Source organism: Aquarana catesbeiana, linkage group LG13 (genome assembly GCF_042186555.1).
Source record: "Aquarana catesbeiana isolate 2022-GZ linkage group LG13, ASM4218655v1, whole genome shotgun sequence".
In the NCBI taxonomy this organism is placed as follows: Eukaryota; Metazoa; Chordata; class Amphibia; order Anura; family Ranidae; genus Aquarana; species Aquarana catesbeiana.
Window position 1 is genome coordinate 171,379,534 of NC_133336.1, and position 16,280 is coordinate 171,395,813.

Here is a 16,280-nt window from a genome sequence, read left to right on the forward strand (position 1 = left end):
GGTGGAGAAAACAAGCTTCAAGTGTGATGTTAACCCCTCACTCAACCCTGCAACTTGAACAAAGCCTGCAGAATGTTCAACTGAATACTAGATAAATTGTATAGTAATAGTAATGAGCTGATAATGAGAAATACATAAATTAAGTCGAATCAATAACATTGGTAGGAACAAATAAACAATAAATGAAATTGTAGATAATAACAGGATGATTGAATAAAAATAAAAAATAATGAAAATTGGAATAAAAATTGGGAAGGGAAAATAAGAGGGAAAATAAATAAATAAAAAAATATAGGCAATAAAACTCTGGACACCATCCTGTGACAACTCCTCCAGATAAAGCCGCCAATTGATTATGTGTTATGAGAGTAACTCTGGATTATAGACAAACAAATGTACAATGAAAAAACTCCATGTGTGAATACATTCACCCGGCTAATTCCCTCACATGTACATATTCACACATATAGCTGTGAAGTAACAATACAATTCATGTGGTACTATAATGCTATCAATATAGCCATAGGACCAAAAGACTAGAGATGCTTACAATATGATGTCACATAATGCTAAGAACATCAAGTACTGGGCCAAGGGGAGCCCAGTAAATAAATCCAAAAAGTTTCCCTCCTACACAGGAGGGAAATCCTCTCATTGTCGGTAAGTGTACCCTTGGGGGATAGCCTCAATCGCAAAAACCTCCAGGCATCCAAAATCTTTATTATGCACCTGGAAGTGGCGTGGGATACTCAGTTTGACACAACCCTTTTTAATAAGCCTACGGTGCTCACCCACTCTTGTGCGCAGGGTATGTATCGTACGACCCACATACAGGAGACTGCATGGGCACCGCAGAACGTAGATGACAAATTCAGTTGAGCGTGTAATAAACTGTTTGTTACCAGTAAAGGCATTTAATTTCAGATCAACCTTCGAACAACCATGAGAATTGATTTGGCAAGTCAGACAACCTCTTTTTCGACATTGAAAAATATCTGTCCTGTTGTCGAAATAGGCCCCAATGTCGAGCAGAGGTCTTTTCTTCAATTTTTTCCACCTTGATCGGAGCGATTGTTTTTTACAGTGCGTGATCTTCTAAAAGTTATTTGGGGCTTGGGAGGAAGCAAAGGAACTAAATAATGATCTAATTTTAAAATATTATAATGTTTGTAGATTATTTTTGATATAGCCCTATATTTAGTATTGAAAGTCGACACAAATCTAGCTGTATTTTCCATTTCTTTGGAGGTGTTATCTCTGTTTTTGGATTGTTTATTCTTATTTAAAAGGAAAGCATTCATAACCAAATCTCTGGGGTACCCCTTTTCCTCAAACTTTCTCTGCATATGTTCACCCTGTGTGGTGTAATCTTCCATTTTTGTGCAATTTCTTCTTAGTCTATGAAATTTACCATTGGGAATATTTTTCTTTCACGTTGGGTGATGGCAACTATTGAAACGAAGATATGAATTACCACATGTAGGTTTAATGTGATTACTGGTAATAATGTTCTGTTGGTCATGAGATAGGACCAGATCAAGGAAAACTATTTTTTTTCGGATCTAGCACATGTGTGAACGATAATCCCAGTGTGTTGTTATTACAATAGGTAACAAAGGAGGAAAATAGGTCTGGGCCACCACTCCAAATGAGCAAGAAATCATCGATGTAACGACCATAAAAGAGGATGTGCTCAGAGAAGGGGTTATTGGCCCAGAAGTGTATGTCCTCCCAGTACCTCATAGTGAGAATAGCGTACACTGGGGCAAAATTAGCCCCCATAGATACCCCCTTGCGTTGGAGGTAAAACTGATCTAAAAAAGTGAAATAATTGTGCCGTAAACAAAAATCTATACTATTGAGCAAAAACTCAGATTGTCTGGAATTCATCCCACCATTCTTGGTGAGAAAGTATTGTACAGCAGTGATTCTGACCTCATGGGGTATGGATGTGTACAATGAAGCAACATCCAAAGAGGCCCACAGATACCCATCCTGCCAGGAATAGCCTTGTAAGGTGTCGATAATATGACTAGAATCTTTGATATGTTAGATGCCAATTGGCAGACCATAGACTGTAGTAAATGATCTATATAAACTGACAGGCCACTGGTGAATCTATTGGTACTGGCAAAAATTGGCCTACCTGGAGTATCCAAGGATTTATGCACCTTGGGGATATGATAAAAATAAGGGGTGCTGCACACTTTCGGAGCAAAAACAGCTTCTCTTTGTTGTTTAACACGCCCTCACTGCAGGCTACTTCAACCACAACACCATTATCCTATTAGGACATACACTGTAGTGCTCATGACTGACATGTGGGTGGGTGCAACCTGATGTGGTGGCAGTAAATACATTGGATCCAGCTGCAAATAACAAAATCTGTATTGAGGTAACAGCCAAAAAATACAAACGACCCAACGGAATGGTCCCCGACTAGTAACACTCACAGTTCTGTATAGTAATATAGAACAGAGTAGGTGGCCTGGCTCCTCCTGACTTCCTCTCCCTCCCCTGCAATGACGCCGCAGTTTGAGTGCCACCTGCAGTGGAGAAAAGAGACGGCACCTGGCTACAACCTCCCCCCCACCTATGACAGATGCTGTCCTCAGCATTGCAAATACAGTAAGAAGTAGGGATGAGCTTTGTGTTCGAGTCAAACCCATGTTCGACTCGAACATCGTATGTTCACCGAATTACGAATGATATGGGCCATTCGCGCCAAATTCAAATGGCGCTTCATGGCCCATAATTCACTGCGGCATCGCAGTGCATTGCTGGCTAATGATTGGCCAAGCATGCACTATGACCTGCATGCTTGGCCAATCACAGCGCCGTCTGTACAGAGAGCCGTAATTGGCCAAAGCCACTGTGGCTTTGGCCAATTATGGCTCAGGGGGTTTAGTACACGCCCCACACTATATAAGCATGGAAAAGAAGAAAGGCAACAGCGCTCTCTGCAGGGACAACTCAATTCATACACCAGGTCCACGCACAGGTGCCGAGGCTCGATGTGTCCCAACACACTCCAATGCAACAGTAATAAGGAGGGTCGGCAAAACTGTAATCCTTGAAGTGTCGTTTATTGGTACAACAGAGTGACAATAAAACAATAAACTGACGCGTTTCGGCTATAGCCTTAGTCGTAGCTAGTTTGAAGCAGATATGGCAAAATATATATATACACACATACACACATGCAAACTCCATCTCTACAAAATTGGCCTATCAGGTTAGTGTCACAGAAAATTAACATATTTGATTGATACCACCAAATATTCAAGTGGTTAGTGACTACACCTCTTTTTAGCCAGCATGAGAAGAGGGAGAGGAAAGAAAGGCAATATAAAAAGTTATTTTGTTGAGCCAAAAAGAAGTGTTAGGACATTATTACTCCAAGGGAGAAATATATTCCTTAAAAGAAGGGAAAATGTTCAAAATGTTCAAATAAAATACTTTGTGGTAGCAACAAAATCTAAAGTCAAGATTAATGGCAGGATCAAAAGAAAAAAAAGGAGGGGGGAATTCAATTTATGGCGGGATCAAAAAAGAAGGATGCAATTTATGGCAGGATCAAAAAAGAGGGGGATTAAATTTATGGCAGGATCACAAAAAAGGGGATTGAATCTATGGCAGGATCGAAAAAGATACAATTAATGAAAAAAGAGGGATGCAATTTATGGCAGGATCAAAGAAGAGGGATGCAATTTATGGCAGGATCAAAAAAGAGGGGGATTACATTTATGGCAGAATCGCAAAAAAGGGGGATTGATTTTATGGCAGGATCAAAAAACAGAGATGCAATTCATGAAAAAATAGGGATGCAATAATGGCAGGATCAAAAAAAAGGGGGGGATACATTTGTGACAGAATCAGAAAAGAGGGATTCAATTTATAACAGGATCAAAAAAGAGGGATTCAGTTTATAGCAGGAACAAAGAAAAAAGATACAATTGATGAAAAAAGAGGGATGCAATTTTTGGCAGTATTAAAAAAAAAAGGGGGGGGGGGGATTCAATTAATGGCAGGATAAAAAAAAATGTTTTCTTTTTTCCTTTTTTTCCCTTCCTTTCCCTCCTTCCTCTTTCCTTCCTTCCTTCTCCTTCCTCTTCCTTCCCTTCTCTTCCCTTCTCTTTCCCCTCTCCTTTTCCTTTCCCCTTCTCCTTCTCCTTGGCGGCCTTGTGTAGTGTGTTGCTGCGGCAGAGAGAGAGACAGTATCATTTGATTTAAGTTAGATAGAGTAGGCAGGCTAGTCAGTTAGCTGCACTTACAGTGTATTGTGTATATATATATATATACATCCTAGGTGTTGTGTGTGTATATATATATATATATATATATATATATATACACTGTATTCAGTTTAGCTAGATCTGTTCCTGTTATTCTCTTCCTACTGACAGGCAGGCAAGTGTTTTTACAGTATTTACAGCTACCTGAAGAAAATTGCTGGTGTTCTTCTGATCCTATCAGTCCTATTAGCTACAGTATTTACAGTTAGTGTAGTGCGTCCTCTGCACAGTGTGCACCTAAAGCTACCTGAAGAAAATTAGTGGTGTTCTTCTGATCCTATTAGTATAGCAGGCAGCTGTAGTATTTACAAGTTAGTGTAGTGCGTCCTCTGCACAGTGTGCACATAAAGCTACCTGAAGAAAATGAGTGGTGTTCTTCTGATCCTATTAGTACCGCAGGCAGCTGTAGTAATTACAAATTAGTGTAGTGCGTCCTCTGCACAGTGTGCACCTAAAGCTACCTGAATAAAATTGGTGGTGTTCTTCTGATCCTATTAGTACAGTACTGCAGGCAGCTGCAGTATTTACAAATTAGTGTAGTGCGTCCTCTGCACAGTGTGCACCTAAAGATACCTGAAGAAAATTGGTGGTGTTCTTCTGATCCTATTAGTATCGCAGGCAGCTTTAGTATTTACAAGTTAGTGTAGTGCGTCCTCTGCACAGTGTGCACCTAAAGCCACCTGAAGTAAATTAGTGGTTTTCTTCTGATCCTATTAGTACAGTACTGCAAGCAGCTGCAGTATTTACAAATTAGTGTAGTGCGTCCTCTGCACAGTGTGCACCTAAAGCTACCTGAAGAAAATTGGTGGTGTTCTTCTGATCCTATTAGTACCGCAGGCAGCTACAGTATTTATAGTTAGTGTACTGCGTCCTCTGCACAGTGTGCACCTAAAGCTACCTGGAGACAATTGCTGTTGTTCTGCTCCTATTAATACCACAGGCAGGCAGCTACAGTATTTACAGTTAGTGTACTGTGTCCTCTGCACAGTGTGCACCTAAAGCTACCTGAATAAAATTGGTGGTGTTCTGATCATATATTAATACCACAGGCAGGCAGCTACAGTATTTATAGTTAGTGTACTGCGCCCTCTGCACAGTGTGCACCTAAAGCTACCTGAAGACAATTGCTTTTGTTCTGCTCCTATTAATACCACAGACAGGCAGCTACAGTATTTACAGTTAGTGTACTGTGTCCTCTGCACAGTGTGCACCTAAAGCTACCTGAATAAAATTGGTGGTGTTCTTCTGATCCAATTAATACCACAGGCAGGCAGCTACAGTATTTACAGTTAGTGTACTGCGTCCTCTGCACAGTGTGCACCTAAAGCTACTTGAAGACAATTGCTGTTGTTTTGCTCCTATTAATACCACAGACAGGCAGCTACAGTATTTACAGTTAGTGTGCTGTGTCCTCTGAACAGTGTGCACCTAAAGCTACCTGAAGACAATTGCTGTTGTTCTGCTCCTATTAATACCACAGACAGGCAGCTACAGTATTTACAGTTAGTGCACTGTGTCCTCTGCACAGTGTGCACCTAAAGCTACCTGAATAAAATTGGTGGTGTTCTTCTGATCCTATTAATACCACAGGCAGGCAGCTACAGTATTTACAGTTAGTGTACTGCGTCCTCTGCACAGTATGCACTTAAAGCTTCCTGAAGATAATTGCTGTTGTTCTGCTCCTATTAATACCACAGGCAGGCAGCTACAGTATTTACAGTTAGTGTACTGTGTCCTCTGCACAGTATGCACCTAAAGCTACCTGAAGACAATTGCTGGTGTTCTCATACTAATAATACTAAAGGCAGGCAGTTGATTCTGCTAGCTGCAGTATCAGTATATATATATATATATATATATACATCCCAGCTTTGTGCAGCTACATCTCACTGCAGGCCATTTGTATGTCTGGAAGGCCAACAAGGAGAGGCAGACAGTCACAAGCCAATAAAAGAGGCAAGCAGGCTCTGTGTCTAGAGGCAACAGTGCTGGTCGTGGAGATGGTGCATCCTCATCAGCACGTGGCCGTGGGACATGCTTGTCCTTTTTTTCGGCAGTTGGCCGCATTGAGCCGCAACATGCGGAAGACTTGGTAGAGTGGATGACCAAGCCGTCCTCATCCTCCTCATCCTCTCTCACCTAGGCTCGGGGTACTTTGTCTGGCAAAGCAGCTGCCAACGCGGCCTCTTCCCTCAGCTCAATGGCATTAGTCACTCCTTCCCTAGCCCCAACATGTCCTCCTGAGGAGTCCCCTGAACTGTTTGACCACATTGTTGGGTACATGCTCCAGGAGGATGCCCAGCGTTTTGAAGGCTTCGATGATGGTACCCAGCTAGAGGAAGGCAGTAACGTGAGCCCAGAGAGAGGGGGTGCCCAAGAAGGACAGCAATCTGGCAGTCATGTTCCCCCAGCTGAAGCATACTGCCAGCTTTGCTCCAGTGATGAGGAGGGAGGGGTTGATGAGGTCACTGACTCCACATGGGTGCCTGATAGGAGAGAGAAGGAGGAGAAGGAGGAGGAGGAGGCACATCACCAACGAGGCAGGATGCCCTCCAGGGGCCAGCTTAAGGGCTTTTTTGCGACTAGTGCATCAGATCCCACTGCTGCTATTTGCAACATATGTCTCAAGCGTATCTCGCATGGCCAAAACATCACTCGCTTGGGCACCACATGCTTGACCAGACATGTGTCGACCTGCCATGCAGTTCATTGGCATTGGCACCTAAAAGACCCACTCAAATAACAAAGAGGACCTCTCCTTCCTCCTCATCAGCTGGGATCACCAACCCCACTATACCTTCAGTCCTCTCTGGGACCTGCACTGAGAGGAATGAAGGTGTAGAATTAGGTGTGTCACAGCCAAGTACTTGGGGGCAATCTGCTATTGGTACACCGACGTCAGATTGTACCAGGCAAATTTCCCTGCCCCAGCTGCTGTACCGCGGAAGAAGTTCGCTCCCAGCCATCCACATGCCCAGCGGTTGAATGCTAGCTTGGCTAAATTGCTAGCACTTCAACTGCTGCCTTTTCAGTTGGTAGACTCTGCCCCCCTTCCGTGAGTTTGTGGAATGTGCGGTTCCTCAGTGGCAGGTTCCCAAACGCCACTTTTTCTCATGGAAGGCGATTCCGGCTCTCTACCGGCATGTGGAAGGCAATGTCTTGGCCTTGCTGGACAGGGCGGTCAGCGGTAAGGTGCATATTCCCGCTGACTCATGGTCCAGCAGGCATGGACAGGGTTGTTACTTATCTTTCACTGCACACTGGCTGACTCTTCTGGCAGCTGGGAAGGATGCAGGACAGGGTGCAGTAGTGTTGGAGGTTGTTCTGCTACCACACCTCCAAAATACTACTAGTGGTGATTTTGCCACACCTCTCTCCTCCACCCCCTCCTCTTCTTCTTCCTCCATGGCCTCTTCCTGTGCTGATTTGTCTTTGGAACCAGCGGTGCTCCATAGGCGTTCAAGGGGCTACGCAAGCACGCAGGCAAAAAGATGTCATGCGGTGCTTGAGCTGGTGTGCTTGGGGGACAGGAGCCACACGGGGCAGAGATTCTGTCAGCTCTGCACGGGCAGGTTCAGAGGTGGTTGACGCCACGCCAGCTTAAGGCAGGAATGGTGGTTTGCGACAATGACACCAACCTCCTCTCCGCCCTCCGACAGGGACAACTGACCCATGTGCCCTGTTTGGCTCACGTCCTTAACTTGGTGGTGCAGTGGTTCTTGGGCAGGTACCCGGGCTTACAGATAAAAGATAAAAGTAAAAAGATCTCGCGCATAAAATCTATCACACATGTGATATTGAATAGTGACAAATAAATACAATAATTAAAAATCATGTGAAAAAATGAAAAAACAATTACACACTTATCAAAATAAATGGATACCCTAATAACGTGATTATGTATCCAGAAAAGTATCAATTTAAAAGTGTAAAGTTCATATAGTGAACAAATGATGAATAAAACGTGACTAAATGACAGGGTGAGTGAGCTGGCATCAAATATATAGAGTAGATGAATAAAAGTTCATAATAATCTTCATGTAGAAAGTCCCGATACTATCAAGCTCTCAGAACTCTCACCTCAAAAAGAATTTATTCAGGCATCAATAGGTGTCTTTTATTGGAACTGTATGGTGTATCGTAGTAGTAATCAGGCTTTCTCATCTAATAGTGGCTGAATTCTTTGCCTTCCCATTTTTCATGTAAGGATATACCTATTAAAACAATTTCCACCAAAGCTCAACAAGCCCAGTGGAATAAAGAAGGGGAGAGAGAGAGAGAGAGAGAGAGAGAGAGAGGGAAGGCGGGGGCAGTGTCCAGCCTGGAGGATCCCAGCTGTGCCCGGGCTCACAGGAAGTGACAAGGACACTGCATTGCTGGGGAGATCAACGAGTAGTATCTGCATTTGCTAGAACAGGAACAGGCCTCTTTCTCTTTCCCCTTCTTTTATTCATCTACCCTATATATTTGATCCCAGCTCACTCACCCTGTCACTTAGTCAAGTTTTATTCATCATTTGTTCACTATATGAACTTTACACTTTTAAATTGATATTTTTCTGGATACATAGTTACCTAAACACTAATCACGTTATTAGGGTATCCATTTATTTTGATCAGTGTGTAATTGTTTTTTCATTTTTTCACATGATTTTTAATTATTGTATTTATTTGTCACTATTCAATATCACATGTGTGATAGATTTTATGCACAAGATCTTTTTACTTTTATCTTTTATTGAAGTGTAATGTGAACACTTTTTGATTTTGCCGCAGTCTATATAAGACATCATCACACCACGTTTATTAATACAATCACTCATTTTCACTATTTCTCGCTATTAGCGCGAAGGACACTTCCACTTACACCCGGGCTTACAGGATGTCCTGAGGCAGGCCAGGAAAGTCTGTGTGCATTTCTGCAGGTCATATAATGCCAGTGCTCGGCTGGCTGACCTCCAAAAGGAATTTAACCTGCCCAAGAACCGCCTAATCTGTGACATGCCCACCAGGTGGAACTCAACGTTGGTTATGCTGCGGCGGGTGCACACGCAGCAGAGGGCCATCGATGAGTTCCTGTGTGACTATGGGGTCAGGGGAGCTTGTTTTTTTTTCCCGACGCCAGTGGGCCATGATCAGGGATGCATGCACTGTCCTGTCACCATTTGAGGAGGCCACGATGAGCAGTGACAGTGCATGCATCAGTGACACTGTCCCCCTTGTCCACCTGTTGGAGCTCACGTTGCGTGGAATAATGGACAGGGCACTTGAGGCAGAACAGAGGCAGGAAGAGGAGGACTTTCTTAGCTCTCAAGGCCCCCTTTATCCAGACAGTGTTCCTGCATGCCCGCCGATCACACAGGAAGAGAATGAGGAGGAGGAGGGGGAAGAGGAGGATTGTGTCAGCATGGACACTCAGCATCAGCAGCAGTCTTTAAGGGATCATTTACAGTCCCAAGAAACCCATGGACTTGTACGTGGCTGGGAGGAGGTGGCTGCGGTTCATGTCGTCCTTAGTGACCCAGAGGACTCCGGACCGAATGCCTCAGCAAACCTATGCTGCATGGCCTCCCTGATCCTGCAAAGCCTGCAGAAGGATCCTCGTATTCGTGGTATCAAGGAGAGGGATCAATACTGACTGGCAACCCTCCTTGATCCACGTTACAAGGGTAAGGTTGCAGACCTTATCTTGCCGTCGCAGAGGGAGCAGAGGATGAAACATCTTCCGGAGGCCTTGCAGAAAGGTCTGTGCAACGCGTTCCCAGAGACTGGGAGACAACGTGTTGCTGAGGCTTCGGTGCGGTGGAGAAGGTGGCCGTCTGACTGATGCGTTCAGACAATTTTTTAGTCTGCAGCCCCAAGGTATGATCGGTTCCAGCAACCATCGCCAGCGTCTGTTTTACATGGTGCAGGAATGTTAAAGAAAAAGAAATTGCGCTAGGTGCATAAAAATTGTGATAAGATGAAAAAAATTCCTGCTGCTGTGCACTGTAACCCCGATATAAGGGCACAAAAAACAAAATATAATATAGAAAGTGCAGCGCTGGACATGTGAAGTGAATAGTGAAATTTGCTAAACCAGTTGATAAAATAGTGAAGATTAATCAAAATCAATATATAAAGTGGTGATCTATATGTATAAATTATAAATTATTTTTAAACGTGAACATATGAATTAAGAAAAGTGAGAAAAAGTTCCTGTAAATGAAAACTTTTGAAGGTACATAAAAGTCTAAAGCAATGTATTTGATGCAATGTAGATTTCAGGGGTACATCTTCAATAATCAATGTTGCCCACCACCGAATAGATGAATAAAAGGCTTACCAGAAAGCCTGTGACCGCCCTTATTCAGGGGGGTCAAAACAGGCTTAGCAGATATGGAGGGAACGCTACAGGGATACTCCAGGGGACACAGATGGACCGGTGCGTCAGGACTCCTTGCCAGATAACGAGCCAGCCGACAACCACTGTAGATGTTCTCCCGAATCCTGTCCTCTCATGGGGCAAATTGGACGGTCCCAGCTTTCGAGCCAACTGCTGCAGAAATACCTAGGCGCAAGATCTGACTTGGACACCTTTCCCACCGAAAATCCTCTGGGTTACTGGGTCTTGAGGATGGATCACTGGCCAGAGCTTGCACAGTATTCAATTGAGCTACTGGCCTGTCCTGCATCCAGCGTTCTTTCGGGACGCACATTCAGTGCTGCAGGAGGCTTTGTAACCGATCTCAGGGTGCGCCTGTCCACCGACTCGGTCGATCGACTGACCTTCATAAAAATGAATCAGTCTTGGATCACCACCAGCTACCAAGCACCTGATGCTGATGTAACCAAATAATTTTTTTTGAAATATCAGATCCCTTCAAGACTGCCTATGCTGATGCTGAATGACTATCCTGTTATGCTGAGTGACAATCCTCTTCCTCCTCAGTGATCATGCTGATAGCTTATAAGAATATTTCTGGTTCTGGGCGCCACCACCAGTGGCTAAGGCCCAATTTTTCAGCCCCTGTTTGACAGGGGCGTGTAATTACAAGTTTTGATGTAATATTTTGCAAGGAGGGTTCGTTGCTGCGCTCAACTAGAGTATCTGTGAGGGGTTGCAGTGTTGTGGCACCAGTGCCTAAGGCCCAATTTTTCTGCCCCTGTTCAACAGGGACATGTAATTACAATTCTTGATCTAATATTTCACAGCAGGGCCCGTTTCTGCGCCCACCAAGAGTAAATGTGAGGACTTACAGTGTTGTGGCACCAGCACCACCACCGCCAAAGGCCCAATTTTTTTGCCCCTGTTCAACAGGTGCATGTAATTACAATTCTTGATCTAATATTTCACAGCAGGGCCCGTTCCAGCTCCCACCAAGAGTAACTGTGAGGGCTTACAGTGTTGTGGCAACACTAACACCTAAGGCCCCAATTTCTGCAGAGTATATAGGGCAGGCCCCTACTTTCAAACATCCAACTTACAAATGACTCCTACTTGCAAACGGAAGCAGACAACAGGAAGTGAGATGAAAACTACCCCTAGGAAGGGAAATTCTCTCCTGTAAGAGTTAATATGGGAAAAACGTTTCTCCTTTTCACTGATGCTTATCACCAATCCTAGATCCACTAAAAACCCCAAATTGTCCAAAAACATTTGTCATTGGGACAAAAAGTGAGGTGAAATTTTCTGAAGAGGTGCACAGACAGCAAAACAAATGTCACAGGGGTGATAACCCTTCCCTATATTTTCCAAAATGCATAAAAATAAATTTTTTTGGCTGGAGATACACTTTAAAAATGTACCAGTTCCAAATTACAAGCAGATTCTACTTAACCACAAACCTACAGTCCCTGTCTTGTTTGCACCGCCTGTACACTGCTGTTCAGAGTATATAGGGCCTGGGGGCCCACGCCTTTCCTTTTTTTAATTTGGGTGCAGGGTTCCCCTTAATATCCATACAAGACCCAAAGGGTCTGGTAATGGACTGGGGGGGGGTACCCATGCCGTTTGTCTGATTTTCATCCATATTGCCAGGGACCCGACATTACATTAAAGCCGCAGGCAGTTTTAAATTACTTTTATTCCTTTAAAAATGTCATTTTGTGCAGTGACTATTGTATAACCGATGAGACTTGCTTACCCCTTTTATCAACTTCTCCCATCACTGCATACCCAACCTTCACCCCAATAATCGAGACCACAACCTTATGGAGTAAAATATTGGCCGTAGCAGCCAATAATCTTTATTCAAAATATAAACCAATAATAATAATAATAATTTAACTCAACAGTAACATAATCCTGTAAAACACCTGAAAACATCCTTAAATCCCGTTGGTCTTTGCAGGGAAAAACCCACCAAACTTAAAAACTCCCAAACACTCAGGCACTGCGGTACTATACCAAAATTAGGCCTCCAGCTGACAAGCTAGCTCGGAGACAAACAACAAATAGCCCGCAGTGCCCCAATAACCCATTCAAGCTAAAACCCTTGTTAGCTGAAATCTCACCAACGGGCCTCATACTAGCGATGGGTCCCGATCTCTTAAATATCTGGGGTTTAATCCTTCCCCGCAAAGACCAACATCACGCCACTGCCACGACTTTTTGCTATACCATAAAATCATGACCAACTACAAACCTTTACATAACAGATCATACCACATGTTAAGGGAGGGAGGGTGGGACGCTTGCTCCTCTCCACGCAACTGAGCTGGGGCGGGATCTCTCACCCAGCTAATACCTCTGCTCCACCCCTACACTAAAGTGTCCAATCACACACCCCCTAACAACTAACTCCTCATCACCAAGTTCCCCTGTTAACCCTGTCATGCCCGCCCTACGCCTATTCTTTCTGTCTCTTGCTCCGGGCTTACTTGACTATTGTATAACCGATGAGACTTGCTTACCCCTTTTATCAACTTCTCCCATCACTGCATACCCAACCTTCACCCCAATAATCGAGACCACAACCTTATGGAGTAAAATATTGGCCGTAGCAGCCAATAATCTTTATTCAAAATATAAACCAATAATAATAATAATAATTTAACTCAACAGTAACATAATCCTGTAAAACACCTGAAAACATCCTTAAATCCCGTTGGTCTTTGCAGGGAAAAACCCACCAAACTTAAAAACTCCCAAACACTCAGGCACTGCGGTACTATACCAAAATTAGGCCTCCAGCTGACAAGCTAGCTCGGAGACAAACAACAAATAGCCCGCAGTGCCCCAATAACCCATTCAAGCTAAAACCCTTGTTAGCTGAAATCTCACCAACGGGCCTCATACTAGCGATGGGTCCCGATCTCTTAAATATCTGGGGTTTAATCCTTCCCCGCAAAGACCAACATCACGCCACAGCACACACAGGGTAAAACCTTACCCTTGTGTGCCCTGCCACACCCTCAAAGCTCGTTGTATCCCATCCTGCAGGCCTAATGACCACAAATCAATCCCCACATCGTTCAGGTGTACTCCATCATCCTTCAAATATCTCCATGTATCCACCTCTAATTCCATGTGACGTATAGCCAACCCTCCATTCCTCACCACGAAACTACTAACCTCTTTGTTGACCTTCTTTCTGGCCCGGTTGATCTTAGCGACCGACCTGGCCAATCTCCAATTTGTACGCGCCACAATGTCCGACCACACAATAAGCATATGTGGAAAAGACATCCTGAGCTGCCAAAAATCGAACTTGATGTCTTTTACCAAGTCCAACATTGACCGTAGCCCTAGGTCATTACCCCCTACATGTAACAACAACACATCCGGCGCTCTGTCCAGGCGTGCGAACTTATTAACTTCTGCTACTGTCCTACCCCACAGCATGCCTGGCACCCCAAACCACCTAAGACACACTTCCTGCCTGGAAAACCCCAATTGTCTCCCATCCCGTCTGGCATCACCTCTCCTGGCCCCCCAACACACGTACGAGTGGCCCACTATCCACACCAGGCATTGCTGACGACCTGCAAAGAAAAGCAAACAAAAAAAAAAAAACAAAACAAAAAGTACACCTAATGCATCAATAACTCCCATAAATTAACAACAATTATCACCTATCACAATATATCCGCATTACGTCCAAACATATTAACAGTCAGTCCCATAACAGTATTATTTAATATATATTATTCACACTTTTTTTTTTTTTTTTTTTTTTTTTTACTTTTTACCCAATCACTAACTGTGGGCGAACATAGGACCTAAACCGCCTGGATTCCCATCTCCCAATCCTCTTTACCGCTGCATCATCCAATCCCCACCGTACCGCTTCCGTAGCTGCCCCTATCCTAAATGAATGTGATGAAAACTTTTCACCCTCTAGACCTAATACCCCCAAACATCTTTTGAAAATTGCATTAAACTGAAATCGTGATAGAAACGAGCCATCCTGGTGTCTTAAAAAGGGGACTTCCCCCCCCCCCGGGCGTATAGCTATAAACTCACTCACCAATTTAACTGGGCACAAGGGAGAGCCGGGCAACGCAAAAACCTGCACGGTCTTACCCTTGCCCCGCTGATCTGTTTTTGACTTTCTAATCAATATGGCCAACCTGTCCTCCCCACATCGGACGTCTGACTCCCCCAACCCCCCTTTTTCTCTTTTTGAGGGGCTAACCAACTCACTGATCCGAAATGCACCAAAGAACGCCAAGGCGAATGCCGCCCTGAACAACACCGCTTCATATCCTGTCGAGCAAACATTGTTTAAACATCCAACTAACTGACCCAACAACTGGAACGAAACAGGCCGCCTGGAGTCCCTCCCCGGCTTGGCCCGCCTATAACCCTTCATACCCTGCCTGACCCAAAAATCTTTCGTAAAGTCCGGCAAACCTTGAAATTTCAACCAAAACGCCAAACCTGCCAACTTCTTCTCCATACCCGACACAGACAACCCATCTTCTAAGTTCCTGGACACAAAGTATAAAACTAACAACCGAAGATCCCGTTCTGCATTCCCTACCTGTACCTGTCTCAGCAGAGATACCCATTCCTGCCATACCCTGTTGTATGCAGCCCACGTCGTATCGCTCACCGACCGTTTTATCCAGTCTGTTAGTCCTCCAAGGCAATCTTCCACAGCCAGTCTGGACACGGGACACCTTCCTCCTCCGCCCCAGGTGCCAATTCCCGGAACCTGTCCCACTGAAAGCGAGACAGAGCATCAGCCACCACGTTTTCAACTCCTGGGAGGTGTACCGCGTATATAAAAACATTTAGCTGTAAGCATCTCAGAACCAGGTGTCTAAGTAACCTAATCACCGGCGGTGACGCTGCCGATACTTTATTAATCACCTGTACCACTCCCAAGTTGTCACCATGAAACCTAACTTTTAAATTCCTGAACCACTCGCCCCATAACTCCACAGCTAACACCACCGGGAACAGTTCCAACAGGAGCATGTTCTTCAGCAGACCTGCCTCCTTCCATGACTGTGGCCATGGCCCCGCGCTCCACTTACCCTGAAAAAAGGCTCCAAAACCTGCTGCCCCTGCCGCATCTGTAAACAACTCCAGATCAAAGTTGCTCACAGGCCCTGACATCCACAGCGCCCTGCCGTTGAACTTAGCCAGGAACGTGTGCCAAACCTTCAGATCCTCCCTGTGAGCTTTCAACAAACGAATATAATGTCTTGGCGAAACCACACCCGACGTACTCGCCGACAGCCGCCTGCAAAATACTCTCCCCATAGGCAAAATCCGACACGCGAAGTTCAACTTACCTAGTAACGATTGTAACTCCCTTAGTTGAACCTTTTTCTTTCCGATTAGACCCTGAATTTCCTCCTGCAACGCCGCCAACTTGTCCTCGGGTAGCCTACACTCCATCGCTCTGGTGTCTAGAATAATACCCAAAAAACTCAATTCCGTAGTTGGACCTTCAGTCTTCTCCGGGGCTAGCGGGATGCCAAACTTTTCCGCAACATGTTCCAACGTCGCCAGCAAGACCGCACAAACTGTCGATCCAGGGGGACCCACGCA

General features: G+C 44.5%; 1 protein-coding gene across 1 annotated transcript; it reads right to left on the reverse strand.

The window, feature by feature from the left end:
* Positions 1 to 14,384: 14,384 nt before the first annotated feature.
* Positions 14,385 to 16,017, reverse strand: LOC141116441 (uncharacterized). Its single transcript, XM_073608720.1, has one exon. It carries the CDS (start codon positions 15,175 to 15,177, stop codon positions 14,464 to 14,466), a length of 714 nt encoding a protein of 237 aa, XP_073464821.1. The 5' UTR covers positions 15,178 to 16,017; the 3' UTR covers positions 14,385 to 14,463.
* Between the last annotated feature and the right edge of the window lie 263 nt (positions 16,018 to 16,280).

What these genes read in the sequence shown, in the direction of transcription:
- LOC141116441 (XM_073608720.1), bottom strand. Translation starts at nt 15,177, where the DNA reads ATGGAGAAGAAGTTGGCAGGTTTGGCGTTTTGGTTGAAATTTCAAGGT.